Source organism: Amphiprion ocellaris, chromosome 23, assembly GCF_022539595.1.
Source record: "Amphiprion ocellaris isolate individual 3 ecotype Okinawa chromosome 23, ASM2253959v1, whole genome shotgun sequence".
In the NCBI taxonomy this organism is placed as follows: domain Eukaryota; kingdom Metazoa; phylum Chordata; class Actinopteri; family Pomacentridae; genus Amphiprion; species Amphiprion ocellaris.
The window spans coordinates 2,840,887-2,865,624 of record NC_072788.1 but is presented as its reverse complement, the minus strand read 5'-3'; the positions used below and the strand labels follow the sequence as shown (position 1 = coordinate 2,865,624).

At 38.5% G+C, this 24,738-nt stretch overlaps 1 protein-coding gene across 5 annotated transcripts in view; it reads left to right on the top strand.

Annotated features, from left to right (window-relative positions):
* Positions 1 to 24,738, top strand: part of pde5ab (phosphodiesterase 5A, cGMP-specific, b) — a 117,278-nt gene that overhangs the window by 47,529 nt on the left and 45,011 nt on the right. For all 5 annotated transcript variants that reach the window (XM_023270101.3, XM_035948103.2, XM_035948102.2 and 2 more), the window contains 5 exons: positions 2,513 to 2,602; positions 4,514 to 4,585; positions 4,939 to 5,028; positions 5,107 to 5,244; positions 19,672 to 19,739. In XM_023270101.3, coding sequence (XP_023125869.1) covers positions 2,513 to 2,602; positions 4,514 to 4,585; positions 4,939 to 5,028; positions 5,107 to 5,244; positions 19,672 to 19,739 — 458 coding nt within the window. The remainder of the gene's footprint in view (positions 1 to 2,512; positions 2,603 to 4,513; positions 4,586 to 4,938; positions 5,029 to 5,106; positions 5,245 to 19,671; positions 19,740 to 24,738) is intronic.

Here is a 24,738-nt window from a genome sequence, read left to right as displayed (position 1 = left end):
TAGGGTCATTTTGAGGTATTTCAGGTCATCTTGGACATATTTAGGGTCATTTTGAGGTATTTTCAGGTCATTTTGGAATATTCACTGTTAAAGGAGCAGCTGTAAAAGGGTCAAAATTCTCAGTGTCAAAATAGTTTTTAGATTTTGATCCATTTATTCTGTTTGACATATTCCTTATGCATTTTATTTTGTTTTTGTGTGGGGAGTTAACAGGATATCTGCTCGCTCAGCTGGAGGGAGCATCGGTCACACATGCTCACTACCTGCTCGACTGAGATGCTAATGAGCATGCTCTATGGGCCCGGAATTACAGAAGCGTGCAGAACATCTGGGTTCCTCATGGAGGACACTTGGCAAACATATGCGCAACTCAGCAGCTTTCTCGAATAATTGAAACGGCATCTTGAAATCCAGCATCCAGCTGTCCTTGATGCACCTATGAGCTTAACTAGGAGCAGCATGTTAAAAAAAACAAACAAAAACATCAGCTGGAGACTGTGATCATTGTGTATGTGCCGTTCAAGAGGGGAATGATTGACAGGCCATTACAGGATGTAGCTATTGAGAACCTTAGAGTATGAACAAAAGCAATAGGAGCCGCTTTAACGTACCGTGCAGAACCTGTTGTGTTTGGAGTGTAGCTGTGAAATCAGTGTAGTGTTCCCCTTTTAGTCATGATTTCATCCACACACAAACACAGTCCCCCTTGAGTCTAGAGGATGATAGAAATGGACAGAAAGAAGCAGAGTGTTTAAAGGTCAGCCGGTGGGTGGGAGAGTTGCCAACAGGAGAATAGTCCTCTAAACAAAACAACTCTCCCTCCGCTGGTCTTCAATATGCCTTCAGAAGACACTTCTCCGCCCTTAAACTGACAAATGCGTTTGCCTCCTTGTGACTGATACCAAACAAAACTATGTGTGCGAGGCCTTTGTTTTTGGAGATGAGTGGAGTTCTGTGTTGCATAATGAGCTTCGGCTTCTTTATGCAAATTGGACCCTCGGTTGTCGTGAGTGTGGGTGGTGGAACTGGTTGTTGAGTGTTTGAATGCAGATGAGGCCTGGTCCTGATGCTAGTACTTTGTTTTAAATGTTTGGTGTCGCTTAATTAGCTGTTTGGTATGGTCGTTCCACGTCTTAAGCTTTCTGTTCTCGGACAGCATGGATGGAGTTCACAGTGGAAACAGTGGCAGATTCACTCAAAGGGTTGCTGAAATGTAAACTTTCCCAACTCCACCAAACAGTACTTCTTTTGATTTTGACATTACCATATGATGCAGCACATGACAGCATATGATCTAGTCAGAAGTCAGTAGGCCTCCACTGTCCAGTTGGACCACAAGTCTGCTGGAACTAGATGACAATCCTCTGGTAATAGCTCTATTTCAACGTCTATTGCACTGCAGTCAGATTGAGAAATGAAATTTTGTTCTTGTGTATGGAAATGCACAGTGAAAATAACAATAAGATCTTTGACTATTTGACCATTGGTTATCAACTCAGGAAACACAGACCAGTTATGTACGAGTTCATCCCACGTGATGCTACTCAGCCAATGAAGTCTCTGCATTGCAGGCACTAAACACCACAGCTGTCCGTTCAGAAAACAGTTGAGAGGTGAGGGACAGACAAGAGGAGGACAGACCGTGGTCACATGTTGACCATGTTTGGCTCAACATAGAGCTGCAATGCTGCTTCTCAGCTATGAATGTAATCAAAACTAAATACTGTTGCAGACTCAACAATAAGCTGTGTTTGACCACGATTCAGAATACTGGCAGGACAAGCTGTAGCTCAGTTCTCATCATTAAGCAACAGGAGATATAAGGGGAGTGATATAAGACAGGAAAAACATGTAAAAATGTTCAATTGTGTAATTTTTTTTGAGATTTATATATTGTCAAAGATGTATATGAATTCTGAACTTTTTTAAAACATGTACAGTTATATCAAACGTTATTTATTAATAAATGTCAAAATGTTTTTGAACTGAATTTATTGATTTGACGGTCAGTTATTGATTACATACACTAATAAAACTACTAATTTACATCAATATATATCACACTAATTCAAGTTAGACATTATGATTTTCTGGACCTTTGCTTTAATACATGTTCTCTGACTGGACCTCTTTAAATTTTAGTTGAATACCCCTGATCTAGTGCAACTCTGGCAAAGGCATCCAAAATAGTTGTTGGATTTGGATGTCATTCAAACCTGTGACCCTACATGCTGATGTAGGACGCTACTCAGCTGCTCATTACAAGCTGATGATTGTAACTTTTGATCCATTCTTTGCACCGCTGCTCTTGTGGTTTCGGTTGTGGGTGAAAAGCCACCACCCTCCAAACTCTCAACTTAAGGAGAAATTGATATGTAGTGGTTCAGTAGGAGTGTACTAACAATATCAGGGGTTATAAAACCATTGATTTGACCAGATATTGCTATTCAGCACCAAAATGTTTGACCCTGCTGTATAAACAGGATTGTGGGTTTGTTCTTTGCCTTTCCAGGACCCCAGATTCAATGCAGAGGTGGACTTGATCACAGGCTACAAAACCCAGAGCATCCTTTGTCTGCCCATCAAGAACCACAGAGAAGAGGTGAGATGATGCACATACAGCAGGAAATACCACATAGAAGGCTTCTTAGGGCCGGCGATGACCAGAAACTATAACTGATTTAAACTCAAACTGGGAAAAGGAGACATCAGGTTTGGAGGTAACAGCTAGGATCTAATTAAAGTATCAGTGTGACATTTTGTGAGCTTGTTTCTTCTACCTTAGCCAGAGTTATATGATGAGTGTCATGCTGACATTCTTATCTGGTGTGGTGCTACGTTACAGTAAATGTTGCAGGAATCCAACGTTGTTGAACAATCTGCTCAGCGAAGCCTTGCTTCTTACTTACAGGATTAACGGTTGCTGTCATCCTCTGTGTTCTTTATTTCCCCTGAGTGATGGCCAGCAGCTGTAGCCCTATAGAAGTTTGATGGCAGCACAATTAGATTTTAATTTACAAACTTCTTTTAAAAGTTTTCAGCTTGTGTCAACAGTAAAGTACCAGCTACACTCGACTTCATGTGGAGAAGCTAATGAGGATTCATGCATTCCAGCCTCTGGAATGTAGTAAAGCTCCAGTGAAAGCTTCAACTTTTTAAATTGTTGATTCATTAGTTTTATTTATTTAGGAAGAACTTTACAAAATTGTCTGATTCCAGCTTGTTAAGTTTGAATATTTTCTTTTATCTTCACTACTAGTTTTACTTCTTTATATATTTGTCATTTTGGGCTTTGGAAAACACTGACATTTTTCTGAACATTAATAGAGCAAACAACTGATCAATCAAGTGAAACAATAGCCAAAAGATTAATCAATTCGAGGCTGCAGCCAAAAAACATCAGCTGGGTCAATATATAATTTCAGGACTTTTTGTATCATAGTTTACATTTTTGCTGTTTTCAGGCCTAAAATCAACATGGCCACTTATAACCAAACACCACATGACATTTTAGAGAAAGATTCCTCTAATATTATATATACAATTGAATAAAATTGAAATTGAAAGTTATTTATAAACATATTGTAGTAAACCTGTTGGCATGCAATAAATCCACACTTGAGTCACACACTACTTTATATTAAATAAGTCAGAAAGCCTTGGAGTCTGGCCAGTCTTTTCTTCAGGAGGAAATGACATCATGTGGAGCAGGTCATGTGATCTGGAATTAACACACTTCCTGGAGAGGTGTTTTTGTAATGTGTGATTTCTCTGACACAGATACAATTTGTTATTTTTCATATAGAATTTGATATATCGCCAAAAAAGAAATATCTGTCATGATTATCTCAACTTAATAAAAAGAACACAATCAAGCCATTTTTTGTATAAGCTCATTGTATTATTGTTGAGCTAATTAGAAGGTGGTTGTTATTGAATTCGGACGGTTATTTAGTTGACATTTTAGTGATATCTAGTCATTTTTTATTAATAAGTGATTGTTTCCATAATAAATAATTATGGGATTTGTGAAAACATGATCATAATAAACACAAAAAACATTTTTTTTTTACTTTTAATAAAAATGTGTGCAAGATATATCTCATGGACTTCAAAAGTCCATGGGATTGACAGTCAAAGTGTTGCTGAGATATTACAATTTGGATTAATGTGCTAGAGGGACAGATGAACCAACATTAGCTGTTTTTATGTGTCTTTAAAATTATTGGTATAAAAATTTCCTAAGGTGCAATACTTTGATTAAAGTAAAATGTGACAAACAGGAGAGACAAAAAAACGTCAGAATTGTTTGGAGCAATGAGGAAACTGGAACCTTCCACACATTAATACACAAAATATATGGAAATGCCGTATTTATAATAAGCTTTCTTATATTTGTGTAACACGTGTGGATGGAAAACACTGTTAATGTAAAATGGAAAACCAGCTATTAGCATATTGAACCACTCTGAATGACGGTTTTGACTGTCTGTGCTTAATGAATCTGTCGCAGGTCGTCGGAGTGGCTCAGGCCATCAACAAGAAATGTGGGGAAGACTGTGCCTTCACTGAACAGGATGAAAAGGTTTGTAAAGTCTTCTGTCTCACTTAAAAGGACCTTAAATTTAGAAACTTTGATGAATAGCTGTTACTTTGTTCGAAGTGTTGGACAAACTGGCTGACGTCTATTAACAAAAGGAACACTGTGTCTCAGATATTCTGCATATGAAACAGTCTTCCTTTACCTCAGTCCGTCTTTCTGCACTTAAATGTTACCTTCCTCCTGTCATCTATCACCCGTCTGTGTTAACTTCCTTTCTCTTTTTGTTCTCCGCTTCACTGATGTATCTTTTTTCCATGCGGCAGCCTTGTCCTTTTCCCTTCCCTCTCCGTTCTTTGACATGGTGCTCAGATGTTGTTCTGTTCCTCCCCCAACAGGACTTCTCATCTTATTTGGCCTTTTCAGGCATTGTGCTGCACAACGCGCAGCTGTACGAGACGTCACAGCTGGAAAACAGACGCAATCAGGTGGGTGCGAATGCGTGTTATGGGAGGTTTGTACACTTTCAGAAGCTCTGTACCTGATGTGTGTGCCATTATGTTCAGGTGTTGTTGGATTTGGCCAGCTTGATCTTCGAGGAGCAGCAGTGTTTGGAGGTTTTATTGAGGAAGATCGCAGGAACCATCCTGTCCTTCATGCAGGCTCAGGCTTGTACCGTGTTCATCGCCGACGAAGACTCAATGGTCAGTGCAAACACGTGTACAGACACATGCTCACGACATGCAAATCCATCTTGAGGATGTGCAGTAAATCAGCAGCACAGAACAGGATGATAAAGTAGTTAAAGTGAGTTAATCTGATTAAACTTGCTGCCCTCAGACTCCCAACAATGCAGGTCTGTGATACACTGCTTGGCCAAAAAAAGTAAAGTCACCACTTTAATTAAACAAATAGGTAAGAGCCTTCCATTGGATAATTACTGCAGTGATGACAACAACTTATTTAACCGTAGCTGATGCAGTGAGGAGCTTCTCATTTCTTAAACAGCCATGTTGGAAGACATATCCTGTGGTCATGGAAAGGATGTTAATCTGTCTCAGAAGGGTCAAATTATTGGCCTGCATCAAGCAAAGAAAACAACTAAGGAGATGAAACTACCAAAATCAGGTTAAGAACCGTCCAATGCATTATTAAAACCTGAAGAATAGTGGAGAACCATCATCTTCAGGAACAAACTTAGATGATCATAGGAAACCAACATGGGCTGAGTGTAGAAAGACCGTGCCTCATAGTGTCTCATGTTTTGTACCTATTTTACTTTTGAACAATGAGTAATCATTGGTTTAAAATCTGAAGATGTGCTGGCTTTATTGGTGTAATTATGAGATTACATTAGGAGATTGTCATCAGAAAGTGTTATACATCTCGATGTGGTCATTTCTGAGGACGCCAAAGCTTTAACTTCATCCTGTAAATGTGCATAATTAGATGCCTCTATGTAGAGAAAATCAGAGCTGATAAATCAGCCTGTGGGTAGATAGATGCGCAGTGAATAATTAATGATTTAGTGGCACAACAAAGACAACGTAACACTTCTTACGCCACAGCACACAGAGTCTCCAGAGGATAACACAACGGGATCAGAATGGAAACGTGACAAATGCATCAAGTGTGAAGGAAAGGTGAAGCGAGCCGGTGTGAAGGAACAGAGCTGAGTGGCAGCTCATAGAAGTAAACACTGTGATCCTCTCAAGCTTTACTGGCTGTGTTTCATCTGCTATCATTTTCCATGAAGTAATGGGAATTTTCTGTGTTTGGTTTTCTCACAGACTGTAGATGACGAATTAAATCAAGGTCAGATGTTTTCGATGGTTTACAGTAGATAAAAATATGGAGTCTTTAGTGACACAGTGTCATCTCAGATATAGAAGACAGAATATCTAGATAGAATGTTCAATAAATCTGCCCTATCTGTTCTTTCCATGCTGGCTTTTGTCAAGCAACAAGTCAAATTTGATGTTAGAAATGCTTTTTTGTCCAATTTTTCAAGATTTTGTGCTTGGTTGCTTGATAAAGTTGCTGTAAAATCTCCAATTTCATTATTTTAACTTGTAATTTTGGAACCACAGAATTACAGAAGGTACATAAGCGATAAGTTTAAAGCTGAACATTTTTCCTACATGCTGTTTTGCCTTTGAGACTCAAACTGTGTCAATTCTGCAAAACACAAAACCGCACTCTAATTTGCTTTTCCACTGCAGTCTTTCTTTAGCTCCTTGTTATTGTTCCGGTCTCAGGAATATTTTGATTACCTCCCATGACCTTGGATTGCCTGAATGTTTATTTCTTTGAAATGCAGAAGAATCACTGCTCTAATTTTCTTGTAATTTCCACATAAAAGTCAATTGGTTTTGTAAATGACCATTTCCTCTACATAAAAGAAGGGAAAATTCTTTATTCTTTTTAAACGAATACAGTTCAAGCACTTTATTAGAAAGTGTGGCTGTTTGAACAGAGCTGCATTTTCTCTGGAAAACAGCAACTCATTCTCATGAAAGTGTTGCTTCCATTAACAATATTGTTAAATCCACATCACTGGATAACACTAAATTAGCTTACTTTTTTAAAATAAAAGTTGGGCTGCTTCTAATCTGAGTCCCCAGATGTAGACTTGGGGTATAAGCCTGTAACTGATGACATTTCACATGGCCTTGTGCTATATATGTGTTGCCATTTTTAAAATCCTCTGTGCTATGGCAAAATGTTCATGTTTGGCTGAAGGTGCGGTTTGTGCATTTTTTGGTACATCATTCATTTTAATAACAGTGCCCCACCACTGTTTTGTGCAAACACCATCAGCACATCTTATTTTTACCCCCACCCAAGTCGATTGTACAGTGGGTCCTCGACTTATGTTGGAGTTCCGTTCCTACGGTGTGCTGTAAGTTGGAACTCCGGTGAAAATGCAAACAAAGCTGTTACCTGCATCACGATACTGAACGTTTTCAGCTTCGCTCCATCTGCTTTTATTACCTCTGAAAGCTTTTGTCATCTTTTTGCATTGAGTCAGTTCTTCATACTGCCGTCTCCAACGTCTCACCATTGATTAATTGATGCCAAGCTTACATGCAGCAGCTCTATTTCCTTCTTCGACAGCCAGATCGATTGCCTTTAACTTTATAGCTGCATCATATGCATTTCTTATGTGTTTTCCATGATGAGGGTGTGTGCATGAAGCGCAAAATGACTGATCTGAAGAATTTAGTGTGAGTGTGTTTGATTTAATTTGAACAGTTTCATTGGTCCACTGTGACCTGTTTGGTAATTTCATTGGCTTGATGTGACGAGGCGGCATGAAGCTCATTAGCCTGCAAAAATCTATAAATTAGCCGCATCATTGTTTAAGCCACAGAGTTCAAAGCGTGTGAAAAAAGTAGCGGCTTATAGTCCGGAAAGTACGGTAGGCTCACACTGAAACACAACTTGGCAGGAAAATACCGGCGAAAATGTAAACTGTAAGTCTGACTTACGCTTAGGAGCCATAATGAAGTTGGCGAATGTAGCATAATCCAATGTGGCGGCAACTGTAAACAAAGCCGTTTTATAGCACCGCAGGACTACTGTACATACAGTATTCATCCGCTCCACTCAACTAGTTCCACTGAACCAGTTCAGACGTAACAACAAAACGCCGTAAGTCGAGGACGTCATAAACCGAGGACCTCCTGTAATTAGTTTACAGAAATACAAACAGTGCAGAGCTTTTTTTTCTCCTTAAAGCATGAATACTGAAGAGGTGCTGTCAGACCATTCTATGCAGCCCCATATCAGTCCTACAGAATGGTCTGTATTTCCTACGTTGAAATTCGATCTTTTATTTGGTTTTATTTTGTCGCTTTTTTATCACAATTTTTGATGACGACTGCACACTTTGAGGGTTACTTTTGACTGAAAATGAAGGATATATTAAAAAAGATAAATTTTAATGAGATTTCTTTTTGATTTCCTCCAATTGATGCTTGGATTAGATTAAATTACAAAATAAAAGATTTTGGCACCTGTAAAATGACAACCTTAACCCCAAAGGTTTATTATAGTCACTGTCTGAGAAAAACAAATGAACACAACCAAGAATTTATTGAATAGTAGCAAACACACCAAGACATACGTGTAGTTTACCAGGTTTTGACTCATTTTTCATCATTTCATGCATTTTGTAGTCAGAACCAGTTGGCTGTTGAACAGTTGATTCAAACAGGAGCTGTTCAGATAGCTTCATAGCAAAGGAAGGCAACAAAAAGCCGCTTTCAGGAACATAATGACTGATGTCCAACAGCTCTGACCCCGCTGACAGTGAGTGGAAATGCACAGACTCTGCATCATGGAGAAGGAACAGTAGCTGGCCCTGTTTTAACGTAAATACAGTCTATACTGTCTCTTTGACTGTACCGACTCCTCGCACACACAGCACAGCGTTAGAGTCTTCTGTGAGCGTTAACATTTGTTTTGGCTTGTTCTCCTCGAGGGACGTCCAGCGGCTGAAAAACACACACCGGCACACTTTACGCTCACACACAGCAAGCGAGCACACGGGGAAATTAACTGCAAATTAACTGTCACACAGCGAGAGAGAGAGTGATAGACGAGCTCGGTTACTGTAATTCCACATCTCAATACGTGCAGAGATGTCTAATAGCGACCCACGGCAGCACAGGAGCTCCACTCTGCAATTTTAATTTAACCGTCAACATTTCAGTCCAAACGCTACAGAGATCAGGAGGACTCTGGATGCCTCTGGTTGTGCTGCTGCTGGTTATAGATGCAGATTTTCAGTCTTCTGTTTCTCCGTGAACCAGATTACAGCAGAAAAACACGAGTAGTTTCAGAAATCTTTTGTCAAGTTTTCCTACTTTCTATAGAATATATTTGTTGTGTTATTACTCCGTCAAGGAGGTGGAGCCTCTGTGGAGTTATGTGACGATTGGCGTACGTTTGTCTGTCTTGCCATCTGTGTGCAACATTACTCAAAAACGGACTAATGGATTTGGATGAAATTTTCAGGAAAGGTCAGAAATGACACAAATGATTAGATTTTTGCAGTGATGCGGCTTATAGTCTGGATTCAATCTGACACGGCGTCACTGTAAAAGTTTTTGTCTTTCATTAGTTTTTAGTGTGCAGAAGTTTCCATCTGCAGTCCTGTGGCAAGCAAAAGAGAACAAGTAAAGAGAAAAGCAATGCATCACATTTTAAAAAAGGATCTTACTTTCTCACATTTACTCTGTTAAAAAAAGTCATTTCAAGGACTGTCAATGCGGACAGGTTTGGTTTCTCTGGATTGGTTTCTCTTGGTTTCTCTGTTTTTAGGTATTCGTACATAACGTACACATGCATAGCACACACCTGTGCTCTGTGCCAGGTCATTTTGTTTGTGGGTACATCTATAATAAATGGTGACATTTTATAGTGTTGTGATTTCTGCTACAAACTTTTTCAAGATTTTAGCTGTCGGAAATGATTCAACGACTGAGGAGCCTTGGCGGAGTACTGCGCTCTCTGAATGGTTTTCTTGTTTGACTTGAAAAGGATAGACATGAGAACAATAACTATACTATGATATTCAAGGTTGACTTACTGCCTTTTTAGGGAGCTTATAGTCTTAACCCTCATGTCGTCCTGCAGGTCAAAATTGACCCGTTTTAAAGTTTGAAAATATGGAAAAAAATATATTTTCACAGTGAAACTTCTCATGTCCACATATTCAATATTTTTGGGAAATCTTTGAACATTTTTTGGTGGAAAAAAAGAAATGTTAAAAATGTTTCTTAAGAACATTCACAAAAAAATCAACCAAAATCCAGCGAAATTCGCTGGATTTTGGTTGATTTTTATGTGAATGTTCTTAAAGAAAATATTAGAAGTTTTACTGATATATATGGAATCACTTTAGATATTTTTAGGATTTTTTTGGAAGATTTTTACTGATTTTTTGAAAATATTTACAAGAATTTTCTTGCCAAATTTGGGAGATTTTTTTAAAAATAATTTCTTGTATTTATCATTTTTAAGTTACAGTTATATTTTTAAAACTTTTAGCTGCTTGTTTGGGATGGACACATTCCCATTTTTTCATCATATCTAGCTCTAGTTCATAGCTGATGCACTCGTTTCTTTCTAAACCTTATCAGCAAATTATTAAAACTGAAGTCAAATTTAGCTCATTGACAGATAAAATATTTGCTCTCTGTAACCTGCAGTTGAAAGTTTAAAAGCTTCGAAATCATGCTTTGGTTTCTCATTTGTTTCTCTTTTTTTTTTTTTAAATCTCACACAGTCTGTTTTACTGTAATTTTAGCATTTAAAATCCACTTTTTGTCAACCAAAAGAAAGTACCGCTTTTCTCTCACTGCTCTGACTGCATTTATGGAGCGGCTGGAGTGGGAGTACACGGCGGTCAAGATGACGACAGCAAGTTAAGAGCTCTGCCATAATTTTGGACCACAAACAGCAGTACTTTGACTGGATGGTAGTGATTCAGGGCAATTTGGAGAGGAGAAAATAACAGAGCTAATACATTCGTGTAATGAGACTGTCCACCCAGCAAATGAAGGGTTCCACAAGACTAAAAGCTAATCAAAGAAACCTCTGATCTTGGTGTAGAATGAAGAAACTTGTAGCTTTTTCAAACTAAGATAGAGCCTCTTTTTAGCTAAACTAAAATATTTATTCTCGCTGAGCTTTCCTACCTCTTGCAGCCATTTGTCCCAAAATCCTGCATGACTGGTTGTTTATAAGAAAACCATTCCAGTTATTTCCTTTATTTTAAGTGGCCTCAGTTATCAGCGTGAGTCAGAAATTGTGAACAGAAAACTGCCTGTACAAAGAACAGACAGACTTACAGCTGATTTGGTGTCAAAAATATACTGATATGATAATGGTGAAATCTAATAGACTATGTGGCCAAAGAATGTTTTATTGCATAAGTATATTATGTAATCAGGTTTTATATAGCAAAAAATAAGTAAAAGTGAAAATTATTGATAAAATAAAATGTGAAAGTCTCATTTTGCCATTATTTTAGAGGTCAGAGACACATCCTTACTAGAACCCTATACAGGGGGTCCTCGACTTCTCGTCAGAGTTCCAGCTAGTTCCATGTAACCAGTTCTGAGGCAACGACGAAACGCCGTAGGTCGAGGACGTCGTAAACCGAGGACCCTCTGTATAACAATTTACCAAAGTTCCTTAAATACCTCACAGGCATTGATAGACGCTACAATTTACAGATGTCCCTGAAATATGCCACATATATTAATATACACTACAGTTTACCAGTGTTCCTTTAAGACCTCACGTGCATCAGTAGACGCTATAAGTCAGCTGTGCACAGAGAAGCCTCTCATCCCCACTTAGTTACTGTTAGTGCAGTATCTTTAACACAGGTGTTAAAACAGGTGTTATGCAAAAAATGATAGTATATATGGTAAAAACCAAGTAAAAGTGAAAATCATTAGTAAAATACAATAATTTTCTTGCTAAAGTCTGTTTTAAAGTCTCATTTTTACCATAATTTCAGCCACTTAGGTCAGAGAAATTTATAATACCCATTGATAATATATACCAACATGTTTTCTGGGGTAGCCCACTGTTTCTCATCAACGAGGGTCTTTGTCACACCACTGCACCACTCAAAATTATTAGCATTTTACAAGCTACAAATATGTGAAATTCAAAGTTGTAGAAGCGCCACTGTTGTTTTGTAATTGCATCACAATGCAACAAAAGGCCTTAAAAGGCATTTAAAAACACAGAAGAGTCATTGTTTGGATTCGCGACAAGAGAAAACAACTGTTACCCTGAACATATGCCATCAAAATATTAAATAAAACAGATGTACTGAAGAGTGATGATGATAAATTGCTGGAACTGTGAGTGCGTCTTCATATCACGATACCAGATGTGGAAAACCTCTGAAGCGTGGAGTGCTTTAGGACTGTTTTGAACATGTGTACATCTCCCTGAGAAAACGTGTCCTGCACTCACACTTGCTATTCTTAAAGTTAGTTTGACTAACACTTCAACAAGTTTACTACCCACAGCTATGAGCCTTTCATCAAGAACTGATGCGTCTGACAGGTCCGGTGTTCTGACTGTCAGCTTATCATAAATACTGTCAGTGAATGGTTAGCTATTGTAAGTGCAGATGCCATAAAACTCAAACTTCAGTGCACATTACTGTCCATTTACCAGCTGATTTGCGGAGGTGTTGGGCGGACGTGCCATGTAGATGAAATCCTTTTGTTGAACTTATCAATATTTAAGAGCCAAACATGCAGTTTTTTTTGTAGATATATTTTCTAGTGAACAGGATTCAGTGTAAATTTACCTACATCCCAGCACTTACACGCTCACAGTGCTGTTCTCAAGACATTTCCAACCCCACCACCAATCCCAACAACAAGAGATCAGTTTTAGAATTCATTCCACTGGGCTGGAAACTGGCTGTACTGAATGTCAAGTTATTGTAAATACTGGTTTCACAAAGTATCAACTACATAGCCAATTCACCGTTTAATATTTGTGTTTAGGTTTGGGTTAACTGCGTGGGGGAATGCTATGCCACTGAAGTGGTTTGGATTAAGTTACAAAACATTGGTGTTTAACGTTCTCTGGTATTTGTTAGAACCCCGTTTGGCCCAAGAGAAATGAAGTCTCTTGTTTTAAACATTGTCCAGGCTATGAAAGCAGCTTTCATAGAAGTTCCAAAGCAATAACTGACACATCGAAAATATTGTCAAAGTGGAATAAGGAACCAATGAAATCTTTAACTTAAATCATATGATCTCAAGTGGTAACTAGGTGGGAGATAATTGGATTTTATGGGTCTGTGTTTTGTGATAACTCTTAAGGGTTTTGGCCCCAACCCAATAGGAAGGACTACAATAGAGAAACGTGAAGAAAAAAAAAGAATTTAAACAGCAGTGTACTTTAACAGATGCTAGAGGTTACATTGAAATGACTTTCTACAGGAGAATGGATTCCCAAGTAGGCCTCAAGGCCCTTTTAGGACTCCAGACTGACATATTACATTGGGAACATACATAATTTTAGGTTGATATGAGTTTTTTTTTTTAACACATCTCTTGGTGCTAAATGATGCCATTTAAATGTAAACCATTTTTTGTCAGTTCCCGTACACATTAGTAATTTTCTTAACACGTTATGTAAAGGATTGTAAAGAGGAATAATGTGGAGATTAATGCATTTAACAAGTTTTTTCATAAATTTGATCTGTAACTTTAGGTTAAAGTAACTCTCAGTTGCAGTTTTATTGTAATTTCTGACTCCTCAATGCTTCAAGTTTCTGTTGACTGGTGCTTAAAAACTGCAAGGCCATGCACAGACAGGACAAAGACTGTGCGTTTTTACCATTTAGAGCGTCAATACCTTGGCCGCAAAAGCACTCCCAATCTCAGTTGTGCTTTGTCTGCAATCTTTTCACTGTATGCAGTGTATAATGCTTATGTTTTATGTTATCTCAGCATTTTAAATTTACTCGTGGCACAACAGATGCGTATTTAGAAGGGGAGACTGTATTCCAGGTCATTTTCTGATGTTAAACAGATGTCCCTGAAAAGCGTCATTGCTAGAAACTACAATTTACTAAAGCTTCTTGAATGCCTCACCAACACACTACAACAGATGTCCCTGAAACGCCCCACATGCATTGTTGGACACTACAATTAACCAGGTGTTCCTTTAATGCCTCACATGCATCGGTGGATATTATGGAAATTATTGTATTTTATGATTTAATGTTCTTATTCATTGTAATACTATATAACTGTGTTGCCAAAATGGTTGCACACTGGAGCCTCGCCTTTGAGGCCTTATATAGTGAGTGTGGCAGTTACTTTGTTGGTATTTGGGTACTTATGCATTTGTGAGGTAATGTGTACAAATTAAATATTAAATACCGTAAGGTGGTGCCAACAATTTATTTTAAATTGAGGCAGAGGTTCCCTGTATCAAATCTAGTTCAGAACCCTAGCCACACTACTTGTGTACATTAGCCTGAAGACCACCTGATTAATTTTCGCTCATTTTCAGTGATTTCTTGAACAGCTATGGACTGATTGCCATGAAAACATTCAGGTAATTTCATCCATAGATTGTTCACCTCACAGCAATATCAGGCCAAAATTCAAACTTGTCTAATATTATTTTATGACCAAATAGCCAGTGTTGCAAATATGGTAATAAACTAAACTAAACTAGCACCTAAATATGTAGCGGGCGGCGGGAATTGATGGGACTCGGAAACACTCCCACGATTTAATCAACTGGTACATACAATCGATAGCGCTGCTATCTCACAATGAGAAATCCTTAACAAATCCATGGATCCAGACTATAAGCCACATCATTGCCAAAATCTGATCACTTGGTCCTTGTGTCATTTCTGATCTTCCCTGAAAATTTAATGCAAATCCGTTGGTTAATTTTTGAGTAATGGGGCTAACAGACAAACAGACAGACAGACAAACGTACGCCGATCGTCACATAACTCAGCCACGTTCATTGGCAGAGTATTAACCATTACAGCTGCCACAAAATGAGCCTGTTGTCATTGTGAGGATGCTAACATTTAGTTTAAAGCTCTGCTGTGCCTCAGTACACCGTCCACACAAAAATTCTGTATAAAAATACTGCTTGGTTTCTGACACTATGAACAAAATGTGTGAGTGTTTGTCCCTCTCATGACCCTTTCTCTTACCAGACCAGCTGTCTCCTTTACTTTTATACCCCTCCCCTTTTCTCTCTCTCTACTCTGTCATTTCTTACTAAACATTTACTCTGAGATTACGGACGTTTACTGGCCTTATCTTCCACACGGCTCTCTGTATACAGGTGTCAGCATAACGTGTCTGTAGTTTCTCAAGCTGGACCCACGGGTCCGTGGATTTTGAGCAAAATGTCTCCTCTATGAAAGGAGCTTTCCTGTAGGATGTCCAGTAAATGACAGTGCTCGCCTTGACAGCTGGCACTGACTGGACCAACAATAACACGGGAGTTTTTAAGATGTTGGCCTGCGTTGGCTCACTTCATTTTACTGCAGTGTGTGGTATCAGTTTGGAAACTGTGTGGTGTGTGTGTGTCTGTTTGCATATGTCTGTGTCCAATATACTATACCAGTATGCTCTATGGGTGGGATTTGTTTGCATTTGTATATGTATGGGCCAATAACATAGTTGTGTTCTGCTGGTGTGTAGCACTTTGCATGCACATTTATGTATGACGTATGGAATGTTAATTGCATGTTTGCATTCATGCATGCATGCACACAGTGTGTCTGCATGTTGTCCATTATGTCAGAGTGAATGTGTGTGTTTGTTTGTGGCAGTGATGTGTGATTGGGTTTGACATCTCTTCACCACTGAGAGGGTTTTGTTCTTCTGTGTTGTTTAACTCTCCACAGTAGAAACTAATCTGGAATTGGGTACAGGTCTCCTGCAACATATTACACAGTGTGAGTGTATTCGTGTGTGTGTGTGTGTGTGTGTGTGTGTGTGTGTGTGTGTGTGTGTGTGTGTGTGTGTGTGTGTGTGTGTGTGTGTGTGTGTGTGTGTGTGTGTGTGTGTGTGTGTGTGTGTGTGTGTGTGTGTGTGTGCACATGTTGTACCAGTCTCTACGGTTCTAAAACCACCTGCTGTTTTCTATTCTCTCTTTATTTCTTTCTGCCTTCCCCAAACCCTCCCAGGTTTTGTTACTTTTCTTTTGAATTTTCTCACCAATCCTCCTACCTGAACAACAAAATAGGCCTCCCAACACCACAGCTAAGACTGTTGTTGAGTCATATCTCCTAATCTGATCTGCTGCTTCTTTGGTTAACATTTGGATATGCTGAGGGAAAGAGGGGAGAAAGATGCAAATAATCTGTTTATGGGTGAAACAAGACTAAGCTACAGTCATTCTTTCAGGTTTGTAAAAGGTTACGTCCATTGGCACTTTGAGATAAATGCCAACAACAGCGCAATATCTTTTGCATTTTAACAAAAAAAAAAGAGGCTAAAATTACACCCTTTACCAAAGCAAGGAAATACAAAAACCTATAGAATTGTTGTGTTGAAGAAATTTCACTCTTAGTTCTTCGAGGTTTGCTGTAGTGGGGTGTTTATTGGCATTCCAGCATATGGTGGTCTTACCAACACAGAGCACAAGTCTGTGAAGGGAAGCCAGAACATTTGGAGAGTCCACATTTTATAGGGATGGTCAGAGTAGGGAGGGAGCTGTATATAATTACAAGGGTGAATCGTGGTTAATTTGTGTATGGTTGCTAATCAGTAACAGATGGTAATACAATAAAGAACAAAAGGTCGTTGAATCAAGGGGTCTGGCAGCCAGTAACAAATAAAAAAACATAATAGAATTGTGAATAACCGTGGGAAATGGAATGAAGGAGTGACACTAGAAGTTATCTATAGCAAAAGGTGTGCTATTTTCTTCATCAGTTGCAATTTCGCTTTTATTTTGACAGATTTTGACAGATTAAACATGCGTGACATGCAGTTTTATTGGAGAACCCAATTTAAGTTTAGATTGTACTAAATCACTGTATTGTTCATGTCTTGTTTTGGATTTCGTCAACCATCCTATTAAAAAATAAACATTTGGTGCACTTTGTCTTGACCATCAAGCCACCATTGACTCGGCTGCGACTACCAATCCCATGACAGAAATTCTGGGACTTCTCAGTTGAACTGCAGGCTGTGTTTTCACAGAGCAGATAAAGTATGGGAAGAAATTCAAATGCAAATAGTATCTAATTTGTACTAGTATGTAGAGCCAACTTAATTTTTTTCAAGTATTGGTTTTAGCTGTGGGCACTTGAAGTAGTATTATAAATGTTAATTCCATTTTTTTCAATTTTTGTGAAATAAATACTGAAAGAAATTCAACTTTAATTGTTTTTTTAATGACTGGTGGCAATATAACAGTCATTCTTCACAGAAGACTTTTTTTTTGTTCTTTCTCCATAGAGGTGCAGAACTTAATATTGCATAAATGTATATAATAATAAACTTTACTTACAGAACAATGCCTTGCAGCTTGCACCATGGAAGTAGAAGTTGTGCAAGAAATTCTTACTCTTATTGCCATTATATTCTAATTTTCATTCTAATTTTGAAAAGCACTAACAGTGAAGGGAGGCTACTCCAATGGAAGCCTGATGTCATGTCATCTCATGCATACACTACCGTTCAAAAGTTTGGGATCACCCAGACAACTTCATGTTTTCCATGAAAACTCCCACTTTTATCCATGTGCTAACACAACTGCACAAGGGTTTTCTAATCATAAATTAGCCTTTCAACACCATTAGCTAACACAATGTAGCATTAGAACACAGGAGTGATGGTTGCTGGAAATGTTCCTCTGTACCTCTATGGAGATATTCCATTAACCATTTCCAGCTAGAATAGTCATTTACCACATTAACAATGTCTACACTGGATTTCTGATTCATTTCATGTCATCTTCATTGAAAAAAAAAATGCTTTTCTTTCAAAAATAAGGACATTTCTATTCTAAGTGACCCCAAACTTTTGAACGGTAGTGTACATGTTAGCATTTTAGAGAGGTAATATAGCACAGTTGAAGCTAATAAGGATGTCTTTATTTGCAAGAATTTGGTCATAAACCACAGTGTTGGACACACTGAAAGATTAAGGTGATGATGATGATGTTAGACTTGTTACAAGTAATCCTTTGAGCAACATAACTGCCTCGTCATGCTACTACCAAAGTTGGTATGAATAATGGTCCATTTACCCTCACTGTCTGCAACATATTAATGCCAGAGTATTTACATTTAGATCTTTTAGTTATAATAGAAGTGGAAATTTGGACCCATTAGTGACTCTAGATGTAAAGCCTGGACATCATGAATGTTAGTGGGGTTCATCCTTTGAGGACCATGAGTGTGTTTTCCCAGATTTCATGGCTATTGATCCCGTAGTTTTTGAGACATTTCTGTCTGTGGTAGTGAATTAACTGACCAACCTACTTACACTGCAGTTCTCTGACTCACTCTTTTAGTTTAAGCTAGTTAATGTTAGAGAAAGATCAGAGTCATGGGTAAAGTTATTCTGTAGAGGAGTGTCCTTACATGGAAGATTGCAAGAGGTCACTTACTAGGAAAACAGTCGATGCGTCAGTTTTCTGCTGAGGACGACCACATTTCACACACGTCTTCTAGTACTCAGCTGCACTGTTAAACACATAAATCACACCACATGTTGTGTATTGAGAAAACAGTATAATACGAGCAGACTGTTGGGGTTTTATAGATCTGCCACTGACTCCCAATGAACTATTCCTTTGTCCTATCTTGACATATAAAGCCGTGACTGATGCCTCCTAAGAATACAAGAAGACAAACATGATTTATTTCAGGAAAAAAAATTCCATCAGTCCGTGTCATCCTGTTATAAACCTCCCCCCTTGCCAGAGACCCCAATAAATGTCATAACATTGCCGGGTCCTTTTTCTGTTTAAAACAGCTTTATTACCCTCACCTAGATAGATCAGGGGGAACTAATGCCACAGAGCGAATGTGTGTATGTGCACACGGCAGTAGGGGGGCAAAATTTTCCAAAACGAAGCAGCCTCGTCCATCTCAAACATCCTGTCCCTACCTCTTAAAAATGGAAAAAGTATCCTCTGTGGGGGGTTGGGAGTGCAGGTTGAGAGAAAACAAGGCCCTATAAGAGGGGAAAGGTGCAAGGAGCAATGGAATGTCGAAATAAACTCTTTCTGACAAGACGTGATGGAAAGTAGATCAGCATCTCTTTTTATTCATGCTTCGAGATGCATTTTAGGCAGTAAGGACAGTCACAGTGTCTAACTTACTGGGTATTGGGATGTTGGGTTTCGCTTAATTGGAGGGAATGAGGACGTCGATATGGTCAGAAAACACTCAGTGTGGACCTGCAGCGAAGCACGAAAGATCTTTTTCTGAGATCAGACTGGATAGAAACAAGACCCTGTAGGCAGTCTGGTTCCAAATTACAGTTTCTAACCTCATGTCGCCCCCCCATCAAGCCCTAACCACATCACTCAGCCTGTAATAGCTCAGACAAATAAACCAGCTTTTATTCTCTTTGCAGAACTCCTTCTCCAGTGTCTTTCACATGGAACACGAGGAGCTGGGTGAAGTCCTAGATACCCCCAAAAGGTAAGAGGATCACCCTCAACCAAAGCCGGTTATGAAATCAAAAGTCCCGCAGATTGGCCTTGAGGCACACTCAAGCTGTTTCCACTGGTTATTAGCGCTCGAATTTGCAAACTACCCTTTTCCTCTCTCTCTCAGAGGCTCTTAGATTGAGTAACGACCACTCACACAATGATTCTTTATCAACACATAGAAGGAGAAGCAGAAAAAGTGAGATGAGAGGTAATGTTTTGGCAGTAATGAAAGTCTTATTCAGTCCATTCAGTCATTTTGAATTGAAACAGAAAAGACAAGACTGAGCCGCTCGGTCCAATACTCATAAGTTTGCCGAGCTGATTTGCAGCCTCTTGGGATCTTTTTGAGGTAATCCACCTCCTTTCACCTGCCAAATTCCCAGACATCAATCGCAGGCTTTCGCAACAAAGCTCTTGTTCTCATTAGCTGAGCCTTTTTGGATCCTTATGCTGCCTTTAGCATCGCGCTGACAGCTTTTCAATCACAACCTGTTTATTGGGACGACGTGGGGCCTTTTTACTATCTTGGAGGCAGTCCAAGACCTTTTCCAACAGTCGTCCGTCACGCACAGACACAGTTGTTTTGAGGTCATCTTGCACTTTTATTGCATGTGACAGCTCTATTAGTTGCATATGTGGAGAAGCAGTTGTATTGAAGTGGATGGAGATGTGTGGGGAAGTTTTTATTTAATCGTCAAAAGTAGGTAGATATATTTGTGCTGGATGTTCGAACTTACAAAGGAACTTAAATGCTTTATGGGAAGAATCGCAGATTACAGCATTGCCTCTATGATTAACTTAATTGTTGTGGCTATGATGGTTGTTGGGTTGTTGGTGCATTTTTCAAAATTAAAGCCACATGTTCTGTCACAAGGAAACAATCATAAAACACCAAACATTTGTTTTGCTGTATAAACTCTGTCTCCTTCAATTTAAAAATCATTACAATCATTTTTTATTGTGATATACAAAATAATTTTAATGGAAATGGTCATTTTTTGGATATCTTTTCCACTGAAACAAATATTTAAATGATGATGTGATCTTTGCGGTGGTCTGTACCAAAAAAAATCACATTCCCTGTGGGGCTGTAGCAGATAATTAACAAGTTGGATCATCTCTGCAGTACCACAGTGCTTCATTTCTAGTGGTATATTGTGGCGCATTTTACCCTTATTATAAAAGGGGATTTGGATATTGCACTTAACTATGTACACTGCCCGTCCAAAAAAAAAGTCGCACACTCTAATATTTCACTGGACTACATTTAGCTCTGAGAACAACACACATTTCTGTCCAGAGTTGGATTAATTTTCTTCTAAGATCTTATATTGATGATGGGAGAGTCGGGCCACTGTCCAAATTCTATTATCTTGATTATTTTCTAAAATATTAGTGTTTAGCTGCAGAACCAGATATCATACGAAAAAACAAATCAAGGCAGATAACAGTGAAAAATGTGCTCATGTAATAAACATTGTGGTCAGATTAGCATTTCTATTACATAATTATTCCAAAAAATATTGTTGGTTTGACGCTAAAAACATAATTTTATGTCTGTTTATGAGACCTTTTGGGACCTTCCGTCTGCTTCTCTTGGGTTTTATTCACAAATACATTTTAATTCTGATGAAAATTCCTCTTTCTGATAAAGACTTTATATCACAGTGCTATTCTTAAGGCCAAGGCAATTTTTTTGTTCTTATATAAATGTAATTTTTCGGACACAGGGCTGGCTTTGTTCACCTTATTCTATTTTTAATGAAAAGGAAAAAACACAGGTGTCTTGCAATTACCACTCGTCTTTTCCTGCGTGTTCCCAAAAATTGATGTCTCAGAAACAGCACACTGGAAAAAATACCTCTCTCAAAACAAGAAAAAAAAAATCATTTCAAGGAACTTTTACCTTAAAATAAGTGAAAAATCTGCCAATAGAACAAGTGAAAATGGTTTGGTATGATTTCGTGAAATAAGATGTGATATTTAGAATTGTGAGATCTTAAAATTAGCTGGGAAAACTTATTTTAAGCTCTATTTTACCAGGATTGTCAAGCTTGGGTGTCTTAAAATAAGCCAGATATGCTATAGGCATCAAAAAATATTGTTTCCTTGTCTGAAAATAATCCCAAAAATCTGCAAAAAATTCCCCAAATTTCTGAAAATTTGCAAAACCTTCAGGAAGAAAATTCCAATAATTCCTTAAAAGTTTCCCTTTAAGGTTTTATTTTTTAAAAAAATCCTCCAAATTTGGCAAGAAAATTCTTGTAAATATTTTCAAAAAATGAGTAAAAATCTTCCAAAAAAAATCCTAAAAATATCTAAAGTGATTCCATATATATCAGTAAAACTTCTAATATTTTCTTTAAGAACATTCACATAAAAATCAACCAAATCCAGTGAATTTCGCTGGATTTGGTTGATTTTTTTGTGAATGTTCTAAAGAAACTTTTTTAACATTTCCTTTTTTCCCCACCAAAAAATGTTCAAAGATTTCCCAAAAATGTTGAAAATGTGGACATCAGAAGTTTCTCTGTGAAAATATATATTTTTATCCACATTTTCAAACTTTAAAACGGGTCAGTTTGACCTGCAGGACGACAGGAGGGTTAAACGAGTTTTCTTGTAAAATTCAACTCAAAACAAGATAATTTCAAGTTTGTTTGACTTAACAAGATATTTAAGATGCATTGTCTTAAAACAAGTCCCTCCATCTGCTGAAAGATGGATAATAAGAAGTAGATAAGAGAATTTATCTTAAATCAAGTGGGATGAGACATCTTGACTAAAAACAAGACAAACAGACTTGGTAAGATTTGGAGTTCTTGCAGTGCACGGTGGGCATTTGTAAAGGAGAAAGAGCATAACGAAGCGCTGAAGACAGAAATGATGGAAAGGCCCATCGGACCACCAAATGATGGGGTGAGCGGAGAGTCAGGATAAGAGGGAGAGGATCGGACGAGGCTACAGCTGCAGAGCTTCCTGACATCAACTGGTGCTCCAGCCAGCAGGAGTGAATAAGCTCTAATCTGATTTAAGATGCAATGAGATAGAAATCCTTCCCCTCTGCTCCCTCCCTCCTCCCCAAGCCCTCTGGTCTCCAGGGTGGCCTGGCCTCCACAGTTGCTACGCAGCATCTAAAATTCAATCTTAATCTCGGCCCGAGCAACAGAATTGGATTGTGTGTGTTTGTGTGTACAGTTATGTGTGTGTCGTATCGGTTTACCAATGCATGTTGGTCATTCAGTCTGGTGAAATAAGATATGAGAGATATGCAGCAGTTTGATGGATTCCACTGTTGTAGCGGCATCTATTAATAACACACCAGGTCTGTGGAAACCCCTCGATCTGATAGAGGTGAAAGCAGATAAGATCTGACTCCTGCTGGCTGTTGAGATGTTTGTAAGCCTTGGCAGAGATAACAATCCAGATGTCACACAGAATAACTGGAATTTCTCCAAATAATATTTTACAGTGATGTGGTCAAACTCACAAATGTTGACTTTTAGCTTGTAGCTGCTTATGTGATTTCAGAAACTACCACCAGACAGAAGATTACAAAGAGAGAAAGTGAGAAATATATATAGGCAGATATTTTGCTGCTAATGTTGGTGCTAAACAACAGAAATCAGGTGTTTTCTATAACTAGCAATGAGTCTTTCACATCTCTGTGGAGATATTTTGGTCCATTCTTCTTTGCAGAATTGTGTTAGTTCAGCAACACTGGAGGGTTTTCCAGCATGAACAGGCTTTTTAAGGTTCTGCCACAGCATTTCAGCTGGATTCAAGTCCAGACTTTGACTCGGCCACTCTAAAACCTTCATTTTGTTTTGTTTTGAGCCATTCAGAAGTCGACTTACTGGTGTACTTGTGCGCTTCAGCTTGAGGTCATGAACTGATGGTCAAACGGTCTCCTTCAGGATTTTCTGGTTGAGAGCAGAATTCATGGTTCCATCAATCACAGCAAGTCGTCCAGGTCCTCAAACCATCACGCTTCCACCACCATGTTTGACTATTGCTATGATATTCAAGATGTAACAAGACACACACCTTTCAAAAAGTTCAACTTTCGTCTCGGCAGTCCATAGAATATTCTCCCAAAAGTCTTGGGGATCATTCAGATGTTTGTTTGCCGAAGTAAGACGAGTATTTATGTTCTTTTTGGTCAGCAGTGGTTTTTGCCTTAGAACTCTACCATGGATCCATTTTTGCCCAGTCTCTTCCTTACAGTTGAATCAAGAACAGTGACCTTAACTGAGGACAGGGAGGCCTGCAGTTCTTTAGATGTTGTCCTGGGTTCCTTCATGACCTCCTGGATGAGTCGTCGCTGTGCTCTTGGGGTCATTTTGGTTGTTGGTCCACTCCTGGGAAGGTTCACCACTGTTCCATGTTTTCTCCAGTTGTTGATAATGGCTCTCAATGTGGTTCTCTGGAGTCCTGAAAGCTTTAAAAATGGCTTTGTAACTCTTTCCAGACTGATAAATGTGAATTTCTTTGGATTGCGGCATTTTGTTGCAGCTTTTTGAGATCTTTTGGTCAACTTCCTTTTGTCAGACAGGTGCTATTAAGTGATTTCTTGATTGAACAGGTCTGGTGGTCATCAGGCTTGGGTGTGATCAGTGAAACCCTTTTTGTTTACCAAAAAATGTGATTAGCCACAGTTAATTCATGACTTAACAGCGGGGGCAATTACTTTTTCACACAGGGCCAGGTAGGTTTGGATAGCTTTTTCCTATAAAATAGTAAAACATCATTTAAAAACTGCATTTTGTGTTTACTTTGGTTACCTTTGTCTAATAATTAAATTTTTCTGAGGGCTCTTAAACATTCAAGTGAGGGAAATATAGAAGATAAAAAATTTGAGAAGGGGGCAAATTCTTTTTCATGGCACTGTATGTTGAAAAAACTAATCGAGTCAATGCTGAAACTTGTGATATTTCATCAAAGTCGCTTATTAGAAATGCAGATTGGTTAAAAAACAGGTGCAAGTT